The sequence below is a fragment of the Octopus bimaculoides genome, chromosome 23, assembly GCF_046866305.1.
Source record: "Octopus bimaculoides isolate indiv1 chromosome 23, ASM4686630v1, whole genome shotgun sequence".
In the NCBI taxonomy this organism is placed as follows: Eukaryota; Metazoa; Mollusca; class Cephalopoda; order Octopoda; family Octopodidae; genus Octopus; species Octopus bimaculoides.
This window is the reverse complement of record NC_142950.1, coordinates 20,360,089-20,385,366: the sequence shown is the minus strand read 5'-3', so window position 1 is coordinate 20,385,366 and position 25,278 is coordinate 20,360,089. Positions and strand designations below refer to the sequence as shown.

The window sequence follows — 25,278 nt, the reverse complement described above, 5'->3', positions numbered from 1 at the left end:
AAAGGCCTGTGCATACATGTGAACATACATGGTGATCCCTAACTGATAGAGGCCTTAGATGAACAAAGCTCTTCCAGCTATGACTATCCTGTAGGATGTTATTTGAAGAAGGTTTGATTGTTATGTGAAGCAGATCAAATAGTTCACCTCCTCCTTTCTGAGCTTTTCCTAGTCTGTCTACCTCCATACTGATATTTGCCATCAACCACACCTCCACCCTTCCATTCATTACATTCACCTTTACACCCATCTCTAACTATCTGTCACTTTCCTCCTACACACACTAATAATAATAATAATATTGAAATTATTGTATCCCGTGCTCAGGTGCACTACAACTCCTCAATAAAAGTAGCCAAAAGTGCATGAGCATAGAACAATGTACAGGAAGGGAACTTATCCACCTAACCTCGAATCTTTGTATTCTCTCATATTCACCTCCTTGAGAGTTCACTCTGACGCCTTGTCACTATCATCATTATTTTCTTTCCAGCTACCCCCACCCTTGTATACTGCAAGGTAGCCGTGTATCTTCTCTATAGCAAGACACCTATGCTTATACCTATGTCGTACTTTTGCTTCTCAACACCTGGTACAAAGTCACCTCTCTCTACTACTTTGTAAAGTGATTGGTATTAGGAAGTACATCCAGTCATGGAAACCATGCCAAAGCAGATATTAGAGCTCAATGCAGTCCTGTAATTCATTGGATCCTGTTGAACTGTCCAACCCTGCCAGCTTGGAAGATGGATGTTAAAAGAGGAGGATGACATTCTCTTTCCTCATTCAAATATTGCTGTCTAACTGCAGGTCATCCTGATCTAACTGGTCTCTGATCAAAGATGTTTCAGTCGTGATCACCTTATTCTTTTTCTAGATATACAACATCCAGAACTGCATTGTCTAATATGTTCTAGTATTGTGGAATTGAGGCACATTTGACTGCTATTTTTTAGCAGGTTGCGTGATCACATACCCTAGAGGTGGAGAAAATCTTTAGCACCAAGGGCAAATTGCAAGTGTCTATGAAACTGGGGGTGGGACAGGGACATCTTTGCTGAGAAAAGGAATAAGTTAATGATATAGATAAAATGTAGCAGCTCTCTGCTGGATATATTCCTGTCCATGTCTAAAGCTTTTGGTTGTAACGCTGATTTATTATTGTTGCTGAGCAAACTCAGTGCTGACTAGGCACTCTCCCAGTCTTATTATTAGTTTTTGCAGAGGCATAGCCACAGTCCCATGACTGAAATAAGTCAAGCATGACAGCTATATATTTATTGGATATATAGAAAGTAGGGTACCGGTGAAGCCAAGAGAGTGGCTCAGCACTAAAAGTACCCCTTATATGTAAGAGAGGTTACTATGCTGGTAGTACAATATTTTACTCTGTGAAATAATGCTTTATAAACATTCCCTTTTTTATGAAAATGTTGCACCCTTGAAAAATCATATAATGTGGGGTGGAGAGTCGTATGAACTTCAAGAAAAAAGATGCATTTCATGGTTTGGATCTCCATGTTAACACACTCAGGAACAGAATACTACTGTAATGTGTGTGTGTGTGTGTGTATGTGTGTGTGTGTGTATGTGTGTGTGTGTGTATAGGGAAGGTATGCCTGTATTGGAAAGAAGACAAAGTAACACATGGTAGTAGAAGATAAGGTAAATTTGGATTTCAGAAATGCTGAGTCTTAGTGACAAGAGAAGTGGTGACATGCAGTACTATAAACCCATCAAACCATGCCATTATTAGAAAATAGGTTTGATTTAACGATGATAATTTTATCTTCTAAATGATATATTACCCAGCAGGTGGGGGTGGGGAATGCTACTTATCATCATATGCTTTGAAAGTGTCTTCTTGAAAGAACAAGTGTTGAAAATTACATTGTATCAGATACATTGCACATATAGAGGGAGGAGCAGTTATTTTCTAAACCTGTTTCAAGTTATTTATTGTTATTTATTTTTCTTTAACCTTAACACACAAATATAATTTAGATCTCATTTCACATCTACCCATTTGCCATGAGTGACTGTTGAAGGTTTTCTTATTGCGATGCGGGAGGAGGGTATGAGCTGACATTTGTGGCTGACACTGTAGAACGTGGGGAAGATTGTATCACTGCAAACAATTGTTTGTCTTTTACAGAACTCTATTGATTTTATTTTGCTAACTGAAGCATTCTTGCACAGTAATTAGTAATTTTTAGTTAAATAAGTACAAACTTTGTATGTAGTGAGTTCTGTGTTGTTATCCAAGCATTATAATAACAGGGTGTCTTTCATTCCCTGATTCTCATCCTTCCACCCAGCTCCAAGTCTATTATCCTGTTTTTAATTCATCTCAATGAGAATCCTGGAGATTGTCTCCCTTGCCTTTATTTACCAGAATTAATCTCCTCAACACAGGTGTAATTTTAATTAATTAAGACTAATTAGCTTATTATATCAGCAGGTACATTAGCACTGTTATCAAAAGATGAGACAGAATTAACTTTGATGAGATTTGAACTTGGAATGGTATTGCCAGTTAAATGTTTAACTCAAGTTACTCTTCACATGGTTTCAGTAATGGACAGTGGCGATGCTGGGGGTGTTGCTTTCAAGGGATTTTAATTGATCATGTCTACTCCTCATATTTATTTCAACCTGGTACTTATTTTATTGAATGACTAAATTATGAATTTTGACATAAAGAGAATAGTTTGACTGATTTACACAAGTAAACATAAACATGGATATGAACACATATGTGTGTGTCTGTATAAACACACACACACACACACACACACACACACACATGTACACAAAGTACTTTTACAGTTTCTTTCTGACAAATTTCACTCTCAAGGCACTAGTTGACCATTGGAGATCAAACTGATGAAAACATTGTGTATATATAACTATTGGTGGTGGTAGTGGTGGGAGAGAACTCCAAATGTTTCATATCTAATGTTATAGGAGCAGTGGTTATGAAGTTCCACATTTGGTCCCACTGCATTTCACTTTGGGCATGTCTTCTACTGTAACTTTGAGCCAACCAATGTGAGAGAATTCAGAGATGGAAACTTTATGGGAGTTTGCTCTGTGTGTGTGTCATTGTATTTGCCTTTCACCATTCAACAATTGATGTTGGTTTGTTCAGGTCTCCATAACATAGCAGTTTGGTAAAAAAAAAAAAAAAGACTGATAGAACAAGTACCAAACCTAAAAACTTAAGTACCAGGAACAATTTGATCAAGTAAGCATTGTCAAGGTGGTGCTCCAAAATGGCCGTAATCCCATGGCTGAAACAAGTGAAAGAAAATAGAACAAAAGAACAAGATTAATAGTCTGAATAATTCTAATTTTATCATGATTCTTTCATAGCCATAGCTGTTGACAGATAGCACTCTGCAATGGACTTTAAAGCATTGTCACTACTAACTGGTGAAATGTGAAGCCTTTTTGTCAATGTGATAATTTAGTTAAGGTGTTGCATATTACTTTGCTGTTATCAAACTGAAATCTAATATTCTGCTCAATAGTTGTCATCACGGCAGTGTCAGTGAACCCATCAACTGGCAGCTCTATGAAAAGGCATCTACACATCACTGTTGTAATCATTTTGTCAATGTATCATAAATCTTATTGGTGACATAATATTGATTTCAAATTTTGGCACAAGGCCAGCACACACACACACACAATCATCATCATCATCATTGCCACTGTCATCAGTTTTTTTCGCTGTCCACTTTTCTATGATTGCATGGGTAGGTAGAAATTCTCAACAACTGGATTCCCTTTTGCTTGTCACCAACCCTACATGTTTCCAGCAAAATATTACCCACTGGCTTGACAAATGATACCACTTGCATGACTGTGACACATGGGAAGGACACATACACAGATGCATATATATGTGTGTGTGTGTGTGTGTGTGTGTGTGTGTGCATTGGGTTGGCAAGAATGTAATTTCATTTTTCACAAATAGAGTTAGAATTGTTTTGGATGACTTTTATCAATGTTATGATTTTTTCCTTTGGACATTTGATAGCTATTACGTTTAGCTTACTTTAGAAGCAAATTGCCCGTAATTTTGTGTACAGCTGTTCATTCAATGTCAATTTTAACATGGAGTGCAAAAACAGACATTTTTGCCATATTTTGCTTTTTTATTTCTGTAAAGACAAGAAAGCTACTGAGGCTCACAAAGAGATATGTGAAGTTTATGGTGTTGATTGCTCAACAGAATGCACAAAAATGGTTTAAAAAATTGTGTTCTGGAGGTTTTTCACTCAAAGATAACCAATGTTCTGGTCGACCTACTGAAATTGATGATGACTGAATCAAAGCCATAATTGAATCTGATTGTAATATAACCGTGCAAGAGATTGCAGAGAGGTTAAATGTATCACACACAACAATTGAAAATCACTTAAAATGTCTTGAACTCATTAAGAAGCTCAATATTTGGGTTCCACATAAATTGAAAGACATTCGCTTAACAAATCAATATTTGCAATATGCATCTCAAACACAATGAAATCGACCTTTTTTTGAAATGAATCATCACCGGTGATAAAAAATGGATTGTCTACAGTAACATCAATCGAAAACAATCATGGTCCAAGTATAATGAACTAGCACAAACCACACCAAAAGCTGAATTGTATCGAAAAAATGCTATGCTGTCAATTTGGTGGGATTACAAAGTTGTTGTATATTTTAAGCTGCTTCAAAGGAGCAATTTAGATGTTTACTAATGAAATTGGAAGAAGTAATCAAAGAAAAACAGCTAGAATTGGAAAATTGTAAAGGAATCATGTTCCACCATGACAATGCTAGACCACACATCTTTGCTAACTCCTGAAAAATTATGGAGCTTGATTGGGAAGTGATGTCACATCCACTATATAGCCCTAACCTTGCACCATCAGATTACCATTTATTTTGAACTTTGCAACATTCTTCGAATGGTAAAACATTCAGTAATGATAATGACCTGAAATCGCACTTGCTTCGGTTTTTGACTGATAAGGACCAGAAGTTCTATGAGCATAGAATCATGAAGTTGCCAAAAAGATGGCAAAAGCTCATCAAACAAAATGGAAAATATATAATTGATAAAAGTTCATTCTTTGTATGAAAAACAATGACTTTCATTTCACAATAAATAGCCGAAATTACTTTCTTGTCAATCAATTTATATATATATATATCAAATACAAAATGAGACAAGAACGCAAAACATCCAGACAGTTAGGTGATACATATATATATATATATATATATATATATATACACACACACGCACACACATACCTGAAAACATTGGTTGAGCCATTAAAGTGTTGGATAGTTCACCATGTGGTAGTCATTCGATTTCTCTCTACTCTGATATGGTCATCTTTGCCATTCATTCTTTCAGGATTCCTTAACTAAAGCACTAGCCTTATACTGGGATCAATTCTACTCTGTCTCACTCACCTAGAAGAAATCGGCCAGATATTACAATGCTACCCTTACTGCTCCAACAGGAATAGAGAGCCAAAGGTCTCTCTCTCTCTCTCTAACACATACACACACTAACACAGTGAAACCTTTCTGTCCTTCTGTTTACATTTATATACATGTTTTACATGTACAACATTCCAATCTTTATAAACTCTAGTTTCTCAGTTCAATCTTTCAATTACATATGTCTGCGTGCTTTTCCATTTGTTTTTATTTTTCTTCCTTCTTTCACAATATTAATATTATAAATAAATTACATGTTTATTGATCTTTTGTATGGACAATTCTTTTGAGACCAATATTTGATAATATTTTCTGAGTAATATTTGTTTTCCCTTATTGATAAGTTGACTTTCAGAGAAAAATCATTGAAGCGTTTTGATATATTTTTCTTTGTGTCTCCTTTGATTATATATGTATATATATATATATATATATATATATATATATATATATATATATATATATATATATATATATATATAATGCATGAACACACATACGTGCATGTATGTATGTGTATATATATATATATATATATATATATATATATATATATATATATGTATATATATATATATATATTTATATATATATACATGCATATATATATACATATACATATATATATATATGTATTATACATACCTATGTTTATATAGGTGTATTATACATATATATGTGTATATAGGTATAATATGTATGTCTATATATATATATATATGTATATATACATACATACATACATACATACATATATATATATACATACAGGAGTGGCTGTGTGGTAAGTAGCTTGCTTACCAACCATATGGTTCCGGGATCAATCCCACTGCATGCCAACTTGGGCAAGTGTCTTCTACTATAGGTTGTGAGTGGATTTGGTAGATGGAAACTGAAAAAAGCCTGTTGTATATGCATATATTATATGTGTGTGTGTCTGTGTCTGTATTTGTGCCCCCAACATCGCTTGACAACCGATGCTGGTGTGTTTATGTCCCCATAACTTAGTGGTTTAGCAAAAGAGACCAATAGAATAAGTACTAGGCATACAAAGAATAAGTGCTGGGGTTGATTTGCTCAACTAAAGGTGGTGCTCCAGCAAGGCCGCAGTCAAATGACTGAAGCAAACTTTAGGGGAAATATATATATATATATATATATATATATATATACTTATGTATTATACATATATATATGTATATATAGGTATAATATATATGTGTGTATAATATATATATATATATATATATATATATATATGTGTGTATAATATATATGTATATTTTATACATATATATATATATATAGGTATACTATATATATATATATATATGTATGTGTTATACATATATGTGTATATATAGGTATACTATATATAATATATGTGTGTATTATACATATATGTGTATATATAGGTATAATATATATATAAATAAGTATGTATGTATAATATATATGTATTATATGAACAATCCTCAGCATGGCTTCCACCCAGGAAGAAGCTGCCTCACACAGCTCCTTCAGCACTATGACTGGGTTTTGAAACAGCTGCTTGACTATTCAGATGTCAGTGTGATATATCTTGACTTTGCAAAGGCCTTTGATAAAGTAGATCATGGCACGATAAGTCATAAGCTACAAGACCTTGGCATCACTGGTAAACTGGGAGAGTGGCTGCATGACTTCATTAAAGACAGAAGTCAGGTAGTTGCAGCCAATGGCACCCTTTCTGTTCAGAATAGCCTTCTTAAACATGCCGACAGTCACTTGGACAGCCACTGTCCCTAGCTATGCTGATGACACAAAATTATCACAGGCAGTAAAAAACCAAGAGGTTGTTACAAGCTTACAACAGGACCTGAACTCAGTGTACAAGTGGGCTGAAATAAGCAACATGCAGTTTAATGCTGAAAAATTTCAAGTGCTGCAATATAAACTCAGTAGAAATGCAGTACAATGTATATTTACAGGACCCGAAGGCACTACAATCCCAGAGCCACAGGCAGTGAAAGACTTGGAAGAGCCATATGATTGGCATTAAATAATGCCAGACATGCTCTTCTCTCTGACCCACCAACATTCTGTTTCCTGTCACTACCTTTTCTATCATTCCTATAATGGCTCTGTTTCTTGGAGCTTGATAGTCTTGTACTTTTTGCATCCAAGCACCCTTACCACCACAATCTCTCCACCTCTTATCACACTTGTTGTGTCCAGTGCCCTAGCCTCTGTTCTAATGTATACACTCAGTCCTTCCTCCCATTGAACATCTTCCTTTTAGTATCTTTTTCCTGCTCATGCCTTTCTTGTCGGTGTTGACCAGCAGCACTTTAAATGAAACATTAACAACACCAACCTCACCTGTCTTGTTGGGCTTGAAAAGGCTTGAGGGCACTGCTCCTTCCTTCAGACACAGCAAGCAGAACAGAAAAAAAAAAAAAAATCAGTTTAAAAAAAATTAGTTAAAGAATCTTTTTGAAATTACATTCTATTCACTCATTTAATAAAGAAAAAATTAGTTACATTCTGAGTTCAAATCCTACTAGGATCAACTTCATTTATGTCTTTCTGGGATTGATAAAATAAAATGCCCTTTGAGTATTGCGGTTGGTTTCTATAACACATCCTGGTTGTGCATGAAATTTAAATAGAATAAAGATAAAGTTATTTTATTAAATGTATCCAGATTTTTTAAAATTATTTTAATAGCTAATGTTTACATGAAAATATACAGCTCTGTGGTTAAGCTATTGTGTTCTTGATTGTTAGGTCATGGGTTTGACTCCTGGACCAGACAGCTCATTGTGTCCTTGAGTAAGGTATTCTCGTCTGCTCAACTGGAAATTAATTCCAACCTAGTACTGGTGCAGCTCTCTCTAGTGTTCTACTAGGTTAAAAGTGTAAGTAAAGATGGTGCCTATGTCTACCTGTGACTACATGGATGCATAAAACAACTAGCAAAAGTGTGGTACAAGCTACTAGGTCATACTTGCTCATGAGTGGTGGTATAAGTCCCATTAACAATATTTCATCTCTACCAAAATTTGGCCATATTATTTTCTTATAAAAAGACTTTCATCATTTCTGCATTAGTAACAGCTATCAGCAGTTAATTAATTGTATTGGTTTGGATGAAAAAGAATTTAAGATTAAAAACAATTTTTGATACCTAATTTGCTTTCTTACCATTCTGGGCCATCAGAAATGCAGAAAACCAGTGATTTGATTATTCCAACAATACTGAACTTCACGAAATGAATATTTAAAATAAAAATTAAAAGACTAGGAGTTTATAACCTCTGCTAGCAACAAAAGTTTGTATGATGTTCAGTTGTATGAATTGCAGTGCAGCATGATAGGAAGATGTGGGCCTTGAAAAGGGAAGGTTTGCAACAGGTGGGAAGAAACGAGGTGAGCTTACTCTACTGGATATGTACTGTTTTAGGCGCAGGAGTGACTGTGTGGTAAGTAGCTTGCTTACCAACCACATGGCTCCAGGTTCAGTCCCACTGCGTGGCATCTTGGGCAAGTGTCTTCTACTATAGCCTCGGGCCAACCAAAGCCTTGTGAGTGGATTTGGTAGACGGAAACTGAAAGAAACTTGTCATATATATGTATATATATATGTGTGTTTGTGTGTCTGTGTTTGTTCCCCTAGCATTGCTTCACAACCGATGCTGGTGTGTTTATGTCCCCATCACTTAGCGGTTCGGCAAAAGAGACCGATAGAATAAGTACTAGGCTTACAAAGAATAAGTCCCGGGGTCAATATGCTCGACTAAAGGCGGTGCTCTAGCATGGCCACAGTCAAATGACTGAAACAAGTAAAAGAGTGTTAAGCTGTGTGAACAGTAAAGCACAAACAAATTGAGGGTCAAGAAAAATTGGATTCTGCAACAGATAAAAATGCTCTGGTACAGACTCATGATGCTAATAGAAGTTATTTGTATTAAAAAAGTATTGAGCACATTAAGTTTATGGAAGCTGTGGTAGAGGTAGACTTAGGAAGGCATGGAATGAAATGGTGGAGACTGACCGCTTACTGAAGAGTTTCTTTTCATAAAATTACGAGAGGTTTCCAATTTGAAACACAAACACTTGAAAATTTAGAATACTTGCATCTTAGTATCAGTAATGGGACTTCAGCAGGTTGGTATTGAGATGGGCTAAATAAAGTTACATGTTAGAAGAGGATATATAGTGAACTACAGGCAAATGAGTTGCTTCTATGAATGGTATGCTAATTACATGGCGGCACATTGCTTGTGAACTTGCTGACGATAACGAGAAGGAGATGGAAGCAGTAATGGTGGTGGCAGTGGGGTTTAACATGTAGATGTACATGTGTGGAGCAGTAATTTCTACAATCAATTCTGAAGTCAGTAATTTTATCATTGCCGATTTATTTGATCAATACAAAGAAAACCACTTTGATTAAAGTAGTAACAACAGCAATCATAATAATAACAACCACAACAACAACAACAATAATGATTGGTAGTAGTAATTGTAGTAGTGATTATAATAAATGAAGATGAAAAAATGATTAGTTGCTGGTTTCATGGTTATGAATGATAATAAACAAATTTGGTATTTTAGGCTGTTTTTTATTATTATTAAAGTTGTACTTTGTTCAATATGGGTGGTATGGTGTGTGTGTATTTGTGTATGGTTATACATGCATGTGCATATGCATGCGTGTGTATTTATGTATAAATGTGTAGTATTTATGTATAAATATGTAGTTCATGTGTATGTATGTATGTATATATATATACGTATGTATATGTATATATGTATTGTATATGTGTGTGTGTATATATTTATGTCTAAGTACATGTATGTGTAAATTTAGGTGTGTTTATGTATGAATATGTGTATATGGTATATGTGCATATGTATGCATGTGTAGATGCATGCATGTATGCATATGTAACAAAGCACGCAGTTCGAGAAAATAAAAAAAATAGAAATCCCCAAACCCAAATTTTAAAAATAAACAAGTAACCAATTTTTATTTGAGTGCATTTAAGTATGTACATGTCTATGCCTGTGCACTTTACACATTGCAGTATATATCTTGTATGAAATAATACACATGCATGCATTTACACACACACACACACACACACACACAATTATCTATATGTGGTGGTGGTGGGGGTTGTGAATGTACTGAAGTATACTTTTAACTACCAAATAATTTCTTCTGAGTTTCCATTAACACAAGTTTGTTTGCTAATATTTTCAAGAGTTCTTTATTTGAAAAAGTTTTTTTTTCTCCTTTTTCAATGCATTAATACAAACATTTAAATCATGTTGAGTTCGATATTTTCTTTTGCATGAAACTCTAATCCCTTGAGTCTCCAGTGTTGCTTCACCTATGTAAATAACAAAAAAAACTCCACCTCTTTGCTCTATTTCATGTTCTGACATTTGTTTTTCCTGTTTGTATCATCAAACACACATATGAAGATGATGATGATCATTATCACTTTACATCTGTCTTCCATGCTGGCTTTGGGTTTAACATGTTTGCATGGCTTGGACAGGATTTGATTTAGAGATAGGATTTTGCAGCTGGATGCTCTTCCTGCCACCAAACCTCTCTTATTTTACAAGTAAGGGATCTTCCAATCCACAGCATATGTCTTTGAAAGCACAGAGCAGCCATTCATAATGTCAACAGGGAATACAAGCATCACCACCGTTTCACTAAAACGACAAATGAAATATCAACACTCTCACACACACACACACACACAATGAGCTCCCTGCAGTTTCCTCCCAAATCAACTTACAAAGCATCGGTTAGTCTTGGGCTATAGTATAAGACACTTGCTCAAGGTGCCACACAGTGGGACTGAACTTGAAACTCTTGTGGTTATATGTATGTGTGTGAATATCATTTTCATATTCTTATTAGAATTACCTCAGCAAAAGGGAGTGTCTCTGTTTACATTACCTAGTAAGCCAAAGTTCCTTAGTTTTGTTTTCACTATGTGAGAATTAGTGGAATGAAAATACCTTATTTAGACAATCAGATGTACATTTAGGTAAAGAAAAGTCTACCTTTGCAAGTTTTGTTTGTTCTGTGCCATAATGGCAAAATGGATGAAAAACCAAATAAATGAATAAATACTAAAAAAAGATCAAACACACACACACAAAAGGAGTATCATCATTATATCATTGGATAAACATCCACTTTTCCATACTTGCATAAGTTGGATAGAATTTGTTGGGGCAGATTTTTTTACAGCTGTTTCCAGTGGGACCAACTTTAAAACTGTGTGGCTGCCAATTAGCTTCTTCATCATACAGCCATATTTGCACTTAAATACATACGCATTGTGTGTGTGTGTAGAAGAATTTTAACTATAGAAGATGTCTGTTTGTGTTTGTCCCCCGCCACTGCTTGACAGTTGGTGTTGGTGTGTTTACATCCTTGCAACTTAGTAGTTTGATAAATAAAAGAGACCAATAGAATAAGTATTAAGTTTTAAAAGACAATAAGTACTGGAGTTCAACTAAAACTTCTTCAAGGTGGTGCCCCTACATGGCCACAGTCCAATAACTGAAACAAATGAAGGATAAAGATGTGTGTGTGTAATATACACGTACACACATACACAGTTATAAATATACATTGTATAAAAGAAAGCAGTCAAGATCATTGCAATTGGTACAAATCCGTGCTCTCCATTTTGCTTCTTCATGTGTGTGAGTTCACTTCTAAAAGGGTCAATTTTTCTTTTGGCATTCCAGTATTCAAAAACAAGACAAAAGCAAAAATAGCTCCAATCCTCCATATAACAGCATTTTTCAGTCAACTACTTTCCTTCTCTCTCTTTTATCACTGTAATCTACTTTTGTTTGTAAGGGAGTAATAAACACGGAACTCTGTGGCCGTCAAGGCTATTTTTACCATTGTCTAGATTAGCAAGTCATATTTTTCTGATTCCAAATCATTTGGAACAAGTCAATTATGCCTTTTAACTTTTCTGAGGTTGATAAAAGAAATATCGATGTAACATAATATAATATAATACTGAGGTCAATTCATTTATGTATCCCCTACTCTTTCTCACTTTCACTTTCCTGCCATCCTTTAATGGTGGGGAGTGGTGCTGGTGGTTTTTATGGTGGTGGGGATAATGGGGCTTTGTTCCTTGTCAGAAACATCAATATTGACATGATTCAGTTGATCGAATATAAGCTCTCCCTCTTTCTCCTTCCAGTCTTTCTCTTACAGTATGTATGTTGTATGCATGTATGTGTGCGTGTGCATGTGTGTGTGTGTGTGTGTGTGTGTGTGTGTATGTGTCTTTTGCATCTTTCTTTCCTTTTACTGCTCTGTCTCTCTTTATATAAATTTTTATGTGTATATACACATACACAAATGCAGACAGTTTCTTGACTCATACAAGAATGTATGTGTGTATATATATGTATACGGTGTGTATGTGTATACATACACATAAACACAGACTATTACTCACTTCCATATGTATAATTATTTTCCAATTTTTATTGTTTCAGTTAAACACAGATTGGACTCAAATTGAGGTCATAGATTTGGTTAACGATGGCACTGGATTGGGGTTCGGAATCTTTGGGGGCAAGAGCACTGGTGTTGTGGTTAAAACCATTTTACCAGGTGGTGTCGCAGACAACGTAAGTATCTACTATTCTCTAATTGCTTTTTTGGTCACTGTAAAAAAAAAAATAATAAACCCCCCCCCCCCACTTCACCTTCATTTGTTTCAGCCAGAATTCTTTTGATCACTGATACTTGGAATTTAATCTATTGAACTATAACCTATAGATATAAGGTTATTGATTTGGTTCAGCAAGGCTGAAATATTACATTAATCAATTTGAGTGATGTTTGTTTTATTTTTGATGTGTTTTTCTTTTTATCTTGCTGGCTCTGGAAGAAGGCGTGGTGCCCATCACCTTTACAGGCCCTTTTAGACAGGTGTGAGATTGATGTTGTTAAATGTTATGTTTGAAACTATTGCAAATTGACACCTGCTAGAAAAGACACAAGCTGAGGAAAATTCCAGGTGAAGTGGGGCAGGCAGTGTTATTGAGGGTAAAAGGACTGAGTGTAATAGTTAGTACAGGGCTTGGGTGGTTGGACATGACATGGGTGATGAGAGGAAGGGGGACTAGTTAGTCAAGATTGCTTGAGTGATGGCATTATGCGATCAAACACCTCTGAGGAACACAAGGCCATTATAGTAGCAGTAAAGGCAGCAAGTTGGCAGAATTGTTAGCATGCCAGGCAAAATGCTTATTGGTATTTTGTCTGTTTTCATGTTCTGAGTTTAAATTCTGCCAAGGTCAGCTTTGCCTGTCATCCTTTTGGGGGTCAATAAAATAAGTACCAGTTGAATACTGAGGTCAATGTAATCGACTTACTCAATTCCCCTGAAATTGCTGGACATACCTGTAGGCCAGAGGCCGGAGGACACTTGTGAGTGATTTTATGCTGATCAGCTGAAAGGCCATACATTAAGCAATCTGGGTGACTATAATGACTATACAAGCCTGTCCACCTAGCCAGCAGGGTGGCATTATTTGAAAGCTACAACAATGTAAACAAATGCATTGTGACCAGTGGTGTATAACATCTGATTGTCTGGTTAATACAGTTGTGATGACTATAGGAAATAATGTGTTGCCCTCTTGGCCATTGTTGGAAACAACAGATGCATGACATTAGTTATACTTCTTGGGAAGGTTTGAATGTCATGAATAATAATGATGATGATGATAATAATAATAATAATAATAATAATAATAATAATAATAATAATAATAATCCTTTCTGCTATACAAACACAAGGCCTGAAATATGTGGGGAGGGGGTAAGTTGATCACATCGACCCCCAGTACTTGACTGGTACATAATTTATCAACCATGAAAGGATGAAAAGCAAAGTCGACCCTGGCAGAATTTGAACTCAGAACATAATAATAATAATAATAATAATAATAATAATAATAATAATCCTTTGTACTATAGGCACGAAGCCTGAAATTTGGGGCAGTGAGATAGTTGATTTCACCGACCCCAGCGCGTAACTGATGCTTATTTCATTGACCCTCATAGAATGAAAGGCAAAATCAACATTGGTGGAATTTGAGCTCAGAACATAGCAATGAGTGAAATACCACTAAGCATTTCATCCAACATGCTAACGATTCTGCCAGCTCACCACCTTTAATATTATTATTATTATTATTATTATTATTATTATTATAATAATAATAATAATAATAATAATAATAATAATAATAATAATAATAATAATAATAATAATAATAAAAATAAAAAAAAATTAAAAAAAAATCAGTCCTTGTAATACCCTGATTTAATCTCACCATAATTTGTTTACAAGTCTAATAATACACACTCAGAAATAAAGATTAATCCAGATTTAATTTGTATTATGTAACAAAAATAGCCTAAAGTTGGTATGTTGTTATTCTTGTGCCAGATGAATAGGTTCAGCAAAACTAGCAGAACATTCTGTGGCAGCAAGTACTGTATGTCTCTGAATTCTTTATCATTTAAAACAAAAAAGGAATGGGGGAGACAGTTGATAATGCAGTCCTTGATACATTAAAAGTGAGGAGGAATAGTCATGGCTGGAACACTCTTAATCATAGACTTGTTCAGTCAGAACAAACCTGGGGCTGAGCAACAGCAACATGTTCTGAATTCACCATTATAAAGGAAACTAAGGCTTAGAGTTGATTTAGCTTGGGTGGGGGTGGCTGGGTAAGGTGCAGCATTTCTGGTTTTTGTTCATCATCATCATCATCATCGTTGTTGTATTTCTTTCATTCAGAATATCAGAGTTAAGAAGAATGAACTGAAAAGAGAGGGCAGAGAGGGAGAAAGATTTTTCTTTTGAAAAGAAAATGTCTAAACTAGATTAACTTGTACTTCTCTGTAACCTTAACAGAGGGGATTATTTCTCAAAATGATGCAGTACTGGCAGGGAGGGGAAAGCACCCCTCCCCCAAACACACACACACATGCATGCACAAAAAAAAAAAAAGATGCAGTTTGATTTAATGCGTATTCTTTCAACAGTAAAATAATATTATAACATGGTTTGTTTTATTATTTTGTTACTTTTCAGAAAAATAGTTTCAGTTTAAAAGTGGGCGTTGGGTGGGGGGAATGAGAGGGGAAAAGCAAACTAAGTGCCTCCTCCCCCATCTCTCCGCCTCTCTATCACAAATCCACTCATACATGTATACATTTATGTATGTGTACATACATACATTTATATATAAGATATATAAATATATTATATACTCTAGGGTACTACATAAGCACCTGATTTGCTAAAAATAGAAGTCAAAATACTCCTAAGCCACAGAAGAATCACTAAATTTAAACAGGTGCTTTTGATGCTAAATTTGAAATCATAATATCAGATTAACTGACATTCCTTCTGCAACTCCTTTGCAGAGGTATGACACTATTCTTATTCACTAAATTTTTTTTCCTATCATGCCTGTATTAATTTAATGATTCTTCTGTAACTTAGGAGTATTTTAACTTCTATTTTTAGTGAAGCAGGTGCTTATGTAGTACCTTAGTATAGAATAAAGAAAAAATTAAATGTTGATTTTTTTCAGTGAATGTATAGAATTAAATGGATCTTCTGTTAATAATAATAATAATAATAATAATAATAATAATAATAATAATAATAATAATAATAATAATAATTTCAAATTTTGGCACAAAGCCAGCAATTTTGGTGAGGGAGTAAGATGATTGCATTGACTCCGGTTCTTTACTGGTACTTATTTAATCGATCTCAAAAGGATGAAAGGCAAAGTCGACTTTGCTGGAATTTGAACTCAGAACCTGAAGATGGATGAAATGCTGCTAAGCAATTTGCCCAGCATGCTAATGATTCTGCCAGCTCACTGCCTTAATAATACCAATGATAATCCTTTCTTGGTAGGCCCAAAGCCTGAAATTTGGGGGTGATGGGGGCTAGTCGATTACATCGATCTCAGTGCGTAACTGGTACTTATTTCATCAACCCTGAAAGGATGAATGGCAAAGTCAACCTCAGCAGAATTTGAAATGGACAGATAGAAAGCTGCTAAACATTTTACCCAGCATACAATAGGCACAAAGCCTGAAATTTTGTGAGAAAGGTTGAGTCAATTACATTATTACATTGTCCCCCCCCTCCCAGTATACAACAGGTACTTATTTTATCGACCCTGAAAAGATGAAAAGTAAAGTCAAGTTTGGGTGGAATTTGAAGAGCCAGAAGAAATACTAAAAGCATTTTGCCCAGTGTGCTAATAATTCTCAACACATCAGAAAATACTAAAACAGGAGAGAGAACAGACATTATTCAAGTAAAGAAAGAGCAATGAAATGTAGAAGTATATGCACAGTACACCGGATGTAACAAAAAAGATAGCAAAGTGAACAGTAAAAGAGTCATAAAGAGGAAGAAGTAGTGTCGGAAAATTTAGGGAAGCATGGAATTTTCGAAGGATACAGTGTCCTGACAGCTAACAACTGAAGCGGGTAGTTTATTCCATGCTTCAACGGCTCTGTTTGTGATAAAATGTTTGTGAAAGTCATGAATGTTGTGCTGTTATTTTGATTTTATAAGCAGCTCTACAAGTGGTAGAGGTATTGAATTCCATTATTAGATTTGAAAATAAATTATGACCAGATTAGATAATTATGTTGCCAAAGAAGGATTATTATTTTCAAGAAGCTTTAGACACAAGTATTGCATGTAGTAAACAGGTTATTGGAAAGATGATGGGTAATCTTGTGGGCCTATGTGTGTTGATGCAGTGTTGTTGATGGCCACAGTGTATTTGTCAGGTTGCTCATCTTTGGACAACTCCCAGTTCATTGATATTTTGGGTAGGAGAGGTGTTCCACACTGGAGACTACATGAGTATTCAATTCAAGCAACTCTGCTACATATTCTTTGAATTATTGAAATGGCTGAGTATTCTACAAATATGTGTACTGATAATATAATTGCCAGAGAGAATCAGTGTGATACAGCTGAGCCTTTGAATCAGAAGCACAATCCGTCTGACAGGCTTCCACACAATTTCCATCAATTCAGTTTTGCTCTCAAAATGCCACAGATTAGGATTGAACCTCGGACCTCATGATTGTAAAGCAAACTTAACCTTTTGGTCATGATGTGTCTATATAGAACTAACTATATATTGTAATAATAGTACAGGCATTTGAAATATATGTAAAAACAAGTGTGTGGGTATGTATGTTGTATGTGCATTTTATACATACTCCCCACACTTAAACACAGTGGGGCTGTTTTTTCTTACTCTTTCTGTTTTGCTTAGGTTATCTCTATAGATTTTCTATAGAAATTATAGCCAGCACTCACTGAGAAGCTTAAAATATCAGGCATTGTGGGTTATGGTCTTGTCACACACATTGTAAATCAGGTGGTTCACAAAGGAGTCATACCCAATGACTGGTGTAGCAGCACCATAGTCAACTGCTACAAGGATAAAGGTGATGCTTTAAATACAAATAACTATAGAGGTATCAACAAGTACAATGAAGAATTCTGAGTTGAAGTAGGGGTCCACCAAGGATTAGTCCTCAGCCCCCTCTTATTAATTATAGTCCTCCAGGCAATAACAGAGGAATTCAAGACAGGCTGTCCCTGGGAGCTCCTCTATGCTGACGACCTAGCCCTAATAGCTGAATCACTGCCAGAACTAGAGATGAAGTTTAGGGTGTGGAAGCAAGGTCTAGAATCAAAGGGTCTTAGGGTCAACCTAGCAAGAAGCAAAGTCTTAGTAAGTAGGAAGGCTGTCAAACCACAATCCCCTTCAGGTAGATGGCCCTGTTCAATAGAAAAGGCATGGGTAGAAACTCTATATGATGTACCCAGTATAAGCTACAGACACATAAAAGTCGCAGCAATATCAAAGGAAGGCTAACCAGGAAGATAGTTTTTTGGTGTGGCAGATGCACTGGGTGAATAAACACTGAAGATGTACAGAAAACAGATTCGATCACATGCCAGGGAGAGAAACTAGAAGTAGCTAATAGCTTCTGCTACTTAGGTGACCAAGTTTGTAGTGGGGGTGGTTGCTCTGAGAATGTAGCAGCTAGAATAAGAATAGCCTGGGCAAAGTTCAGGGAGCTCCTACCTCTGCTGGCAACTAAAGGCCTCTCGCTCAGGATGAAAGGCAGACTGTATGATGCATGTGTGCGAACTGCCATGCTACACAGTAATGAAACATGGGCCATGACTGCTGAGGACATGTGTAGGCTTGAAAGAAATGAAGCTAGTATGATCCGCTGGATGTGTAATGTCAGTGTGCATACGCAACAGAGTGTAACCACCCTGAGAGAAAAGTTGGGCATAAGAAGCATCAAATGTGGTGTGTAAGAGAAATGACTGTGCTGGTATGGTCATGTATTATGTATGGATGAGGACAGCTACATAAGGAAGTGCCACTCCCTAAGTGTGGAAGGAACCTGTGGAAGAGGTAGACTCAGGAAGACATGGGATGAGGTAGTGAAAACCTGACCTTCGAACATTGGGCCTCATAGAGGCAATGATAGGAGACCGAGACCTTTGGAGATATGCTGTGATTGAGAAGACTTGGCAACTAAAGTGAGATTGCAGCCATGCATGTCTGGGCCAGTTAAGTGTACCCTTGATGCGTCATGCGATATGATATGCTTGAGAAAACCTTTTGAGTCAAGTAATACCAATATCGTAGCTGTGGCCAGTGCCCCCTGACTGGCTCTCGTGCAGGTGGCATATAAAAAGCACCAACCAAATGTGGCTGATGCCAATACCCGCTGACTGGCCCCTGTGTCAGTGGCATATAGAAAGCACTATCCGAACATGATCAATGCCAGGCCTGCCTGACTGGCTCCTGTGCCGGTAGCACATAGAAAGCACCCACTACACTCTCAGACTGGTTGGCATTAGAAAGGGCATCCAGCTGTAGAAATATTGCCAGATCAGATTGGTGCCTGGTGCAGCCGCTGGCTCCCCAGACCTCAGTCAAACCATCCAACCCCCTCCAGCAAGGAAAACAGATGTTTGACGATGACGATGATGATGATGACTTTGTATCTGAGATGCCTAATATAAACAACAATGAAATTAAAGATGAAAAATGGGTAATGAGTGTATATACCATATTTCAGTTTTCACTCCTACATCAGTACCCATCCAACTCATTAACCATCCATGAGCTCATTGCTTAAAGAGCCACTAAATACAGCCGTGTAACATTTTTAGATATACTAATTTTACATATTAAACACACAGTACTGGCTATGATTTCTAGAGAAAGTGACATAATAGCACTGCTAACTCAGTAGAACACAGTATTGACTTACAAAAGCATTTGATATACTTTGTAGTATATTATGGTTACATAACAAAATACAGTGCTGCTACAGGTCATTTATCTTTCTGTCTTGCAAATTACATAGCAGTCATGCTGGTCGCAGTAGCATGGAAAGAGCACCCAGTACACACCGTGAAGTGGTTGATATTAGGCTGGACATCCAACCATATAAACTTGCCTGAGCTGATATTGAAACTGAACACACTCATGTAGTTCACCAGATCCTATCAAAATGCCCAGCCTGTGTTAGCATGGAGTCCAAATATTAAATGATGATTATGACTTGATATATAAATAAAGGTAAAGTAAAGACACCCCCTAACCTTTGGTCATGAATGCCCACGGGAGTGCACCTAGAAAGTTACCCTCCAAGGCAAAAGTCTGGGCAATGTTGTTTCTGGAAGACCAGCAGTCACTCATGCATACCAGCCTCTCCATGCCACTGATGTTATCCAAGGGAAAGGCAAAGGCCGATACAGCTTGGCACCAGTGATGTTGAAATTCCACCGAGATTGACTTCGCCTTTCATTCTTTTGGGATTGATGAAATAAGTACCAGTACTGGGGTTGATTTAACTGACTAGCCTTCTCCCCGCAAATTTCAGGCCTTGTGCTTTTAGTAGAAAGGATCATTATCATTATTATTATTAATTAACGCCCCCCCCCACAATATATGTGTAGGTATGTAATTGTGTGTGTATGTGTCTTTTACTTGTTTCAGTCATTAGTCGGCAGCCATGCTGGGGCACTGCCTTGAAGAAATTTTAATTGAATGAATCAATCCTAGTACTTTTTTTTTTTTTTTAAGCCTGGTACTTATTTTATCAGTCTCTTTTGCCAAACCATTGTTATGAGGACGCAAATACACCAACACCAGTTGTCAAATGGTAGTGTGGAACAAACACACATACAAAGACACATGCACCCTCATACACACACATACATACAGAGATATGATGGCTGTCTTTGAGTTTCTGTCTATCAAATCCACTCAAGGCTTTGGTTGGCCCAAAGCAATGGAAGAAGACATTTACCCAAAGTGTCACACAGTGGGACTGAACCTATAACCATGTGGCTGGGAAGCAAACTTCTTTCCTCCACACAACCTCACATATATGTATATATAGGTATGTATATGTGCAAATATAGATGTGTGTGTGTATTTATATTTATGTAATAAAACCCTAAATGAATGAAAACCTGACATAAATAGATAAATAAATAAGCAAGCAATAAAAGAAAGAAAAACCTCAAGTTATTATTTAAAAAGCATTAAAGTAGATTACATGATGTGTTCTACAAATTTAGCATTTAACATAAAAATATCTATATCATTAAATTTTTTGAAATCTGATACACACACACAGAGGAAAGAGGGGAGGGGGGAATGTTAATCGTATTTTTTTTTCTTGTTCTTTCTATTAGCAACTGATTAATGAGTATTCATTGAAGTTGAACAGTTTCCTTCAACATTATCAGTTTTCTTCAAAACATAGTGGTGGTTGTGGTGATAGCAGTGGCAGCAGGAAGACGGCGGAAAAGGATGTTGTCCATTATTTTGTAAAATAGAATTTCCATTTGAGAAAAATGAGATTTTATTATTTTCTTTTAAGTTCAAAACAACATATTTTTCAGTATGAGGGAAGTGATTGAATGTTAGGTTTTTTTATACTTTTTTTTGTTTTGTTTGTTTGTTTGTTTTTGTTTGGTTTCTTCTCTTCTTTTCTTTTAAAGTGTATTTCATAATTTTACACTTGGCTGATCATTAAATCTTCCTTGTGAAAAATAGAGATGAAGAATGTGTGAGAGAGTCAGACAGAGCGATAGAGAGAGAGAGACAGAGGAAGAGACATTGAATGGGTGTGTGAGGAAGGGAGAGAGAGAGAGAGAGAGAGAGAGAAAGTGAGTGTGTATGTGTATGCACATTTATACATATGCGTGTACACTCTCACACACATGCAAATGTACACGGCTTGATAGACATTATATATAGGTATAAGATATATAGTTAAAAGTATTTATGTGATTCACATATGCATACATATATAGCTGATGAAAAACCTTAATTATAATAATAATATTAATAATCATGATGATGATGAGGAGGACTACGCTGAATATTTTTCCAACCACTTTTTGTGTCATAAGATGAATCTTATTACATTTTAAATTTGATAACTTCTTCAGCTCATAATATGTAGATAATAATAATAATAATAATAATAATAATAATGATAATAATAATAATAATAATAATAATGATAATAATAATAATAATAATAATAATAATAATAATAATAATAATGGTGATGATGATGATGACAACGATGCCGTCATCATCAAATTTTGGCATAAGCCCAGCAATTTTGAATGGAAAGGGAAGCTGATTACATGAACCCCAGTTTTTGATTGCTACATATTTTATCAACTGCAAAAGGATGAAAAGCAAAGTCGACTGCAGCAGAATTTGGCCTCAGACTGTGAAAAAGCCAAAAGAAATGCTACTAAGGATTTTTTCCAATATGTTATGATTCTGCCAGCACCAATAATAATAATAATAATAATAATAATAATAATAATAATAATAATTATGGTTTCTGATTTAAGCACATGGCCAGCAATTTTGTGGTGAGAGTGTTAGTTGAGAGTATTGAGTGGTACTTTGCTTTTCCTTCTTCTGAGGTTGATAAAATAAAGTTGACTTTGGTAAGACTTGAACTCATAGCATAAAAGAGAGGGAAGATATATTGCAATGCATTTTGTCTGATGCTCTAACAATTCTGCCAGGGAAACAAGAAACAATAATCACTGAGGTGTTAAAATACATGATTTAAGAAATTAAAATGTTATTACTGATTGGTGAGAGAGAGAGAGAGAGAGAGAGAGAGAGAGAGAGAGAGAGAGAGAGAGAGCTCTCTGGCCTCTTTAATGAAATTTAAACATGACCTTTTCATTTTATATTGAAGTGATGTCTTGAAATGAATATTTAATCCCCTTCCTGTGACACACATAAATTACCAAAACAATGTGAAGATATTTTATGAATTTTGATTTAAAATTCTTTATTTTTGGTTTACTTCCACTCTATTTATTTATTACTTTTTTGTGAGGTGATTGTTTCTGGAAATATGATTTATTGGCATTTAATATTTTCCAAATTTAAAAAAACGTCAAAAAAATTCTGTTTATATTTATGTGTGCATGTGTATACATCTCTCGTAATAGTGTACTATTATAGAATGTCCTTGTGTGTCTGTGTACATACACACACATAGAATTTTAAGTTTTTGATTGTACATTTGAGGATATTTAATTTGTTAAAAATGTATTTTAAAGATTTTATATACAAGGGTAAGCAAACCTAAACTTCAAAGTCAGTAATCAACTTTTTCCTTGTAAAAGTTTAATAAACATGTATTCTACTGAAGAGTATTGAGTTTAATGTTTAAATGTTTGTATATGTAACCTTGGCATAAAAACAAATATTATATATGTACACACATGCACACACACACTCACGCACTCACATTAAACTTCTTATGCATACATTTGTACACACACATAGGTATTGTGTGAGCTTTAAAGTATGTTATAATGTGAGTCTTCTCATTTTTATAACATTATTTCAAGTGTGTTTAAGCATGCTATAAAATATCATTATACAAGTACTAGCATATATAGCATATAATAACATAGATGTATATATGTAGTATATGTAGGATGTATAGCATACGTGATGATGTATATATTTTGCAAATATCTCCTTTTTTTGTACCTGTTTTCACCTAATCATCATTATCATCATTTAATGTCTGTCATACATGCAGGCATGAGTTGGATGGTTCAACAGTATTGATTGGATTGTATCATACTCCAGTGTCTATTCTGACATGTTTTCTGCACTTGGATGCCCTTCCTAATGCCAACCCCTTTATAGAAGGTATTGGGTCCTTTTTTTTTTCCATGTCATCAGTATTAGTGAGGTCACCATGTAACTCACAAAAGTAAAGAGCCTCTCAACTGAGAGGGAGTGTAGTAGAGAAGAAGTTAGCTTTATGCTAGGTATTGAGAGGTTAAAGTATGAAATAAAGGGTAGGAACAGGTTTCTTGTTGTAAAAGAGATACATGGCTACCTTGCTTTATGTAAGGGTAGGTGGGAATAATCAAGTTAGATACAGAGAAATAAGAAGGTCGTGACAAGGTGTGAGAGTGTGTCTTCAAAGTACAAGAAGATTAACGTAAGAGAGTGGGGATAGAAGATCTGGAAGAGTGGATAGGTAGGGGTTGCAAGCGTGTGTAGAGAGAGTGGTTCAGGTGTCGGAGATGGTGATGAATTGGAGGGAAGATAGGTGGGAGAAGGTGATAATAATCCTTTGTACTTTAGGCACAAGGTCTGAAATTTTAGAGGAGGGGGATAGTTGATCGCATTGGCCCCAGTACTTGACTGGCACTTAATTTATCAATCCCGAAAGGATGAAAGGTAAGGTTGACCTTGGCAGAATTTGAACTCAGACTGTAAAGATGGACAAAATGCCACAAAGCATTTTGCCCGGTGTGCTAACAATTCTGCTAGCTTGCTGCCTTAGAGAAAGAAGATGAGAGAAAGAAGGAGATGATAGGTGGATATGTTATAAGAGTGTCTGAGGAGAGTTAGACATATAGTGATAAGTGGTCAGGAATATATTAAGGGGGAGTCAATAAGAAATGATTTAAGAAGAGTGAGAGATAAATGGAAACATAGGAAGGGTGATCAATAGAAAATGTGATTGAGAGTAGGCGGATAATGTTAAGAATGAAGGATGGCTGTCAAAGGAAGTGGTTCTGGGTCATGGGAGGGATAACTGGTCGCACAGAAAAGGATGATCAATACATGTGGTCCTGCTGTCAGAATTGTTAGCACACCAGACAAAATGCTTAATTGTATTTCTCCCAGCTTTATGTTTTGAGTTCAAATCTTGCTGAGGTCAACTTTGCTGTTCATCCTCTTGGGAGTCAATAAGCTAAGTACCAGATCAGCACTGGGGTTAATGTGACTACCCTTTCCCACAAATTTCAGATCTTGTACCTATAGTAGAAAGTATTTAATTACAACAGCAGAATAATGCAGTAGTTAGGAGAGGGATGAGTGATAGAGTGATATAAAGGATGGTGGGGAAGGCATGACACGGGTAAACTGGGAAAAGGTGTAAATTCACACACACATTTCTAATGTTTTGGCAAATTCAGATATTTGTATGAAATTACTTCAGAGAAGGGACAGCAAATTGGCAGATACATTGGAACTTTTGTTAAATGTTTTGTAGTATCTGTTTCTCTCAATGATAGCTTCACCTTTTAA

The 25,278-nt window shown here is 35.7% G+C and overlaps 1 protein-coding gene across 1 annotated transcript in view; it reads left to right on the top strand.

Moving 5' to 3' along the window:
* The window catches only part of LOC106879044 (multiple PDZ domain protein), an 862,020-nt gene that overhangs the window by 369,464 nt on the left and 467,278 nt on the right, over positions 1-25,278 (top strand). Inside the window, exon 6 of the mRNA XM_089340722.1 lies at positions 13,051-13,185. Coding sequence (XP_089196848.1) covers positions 13,051-13,185 — 135 coding nt within the window. The remainder of the gene's footprint in view (positions 1-13,050; positions 13,186-25,278) is intronic.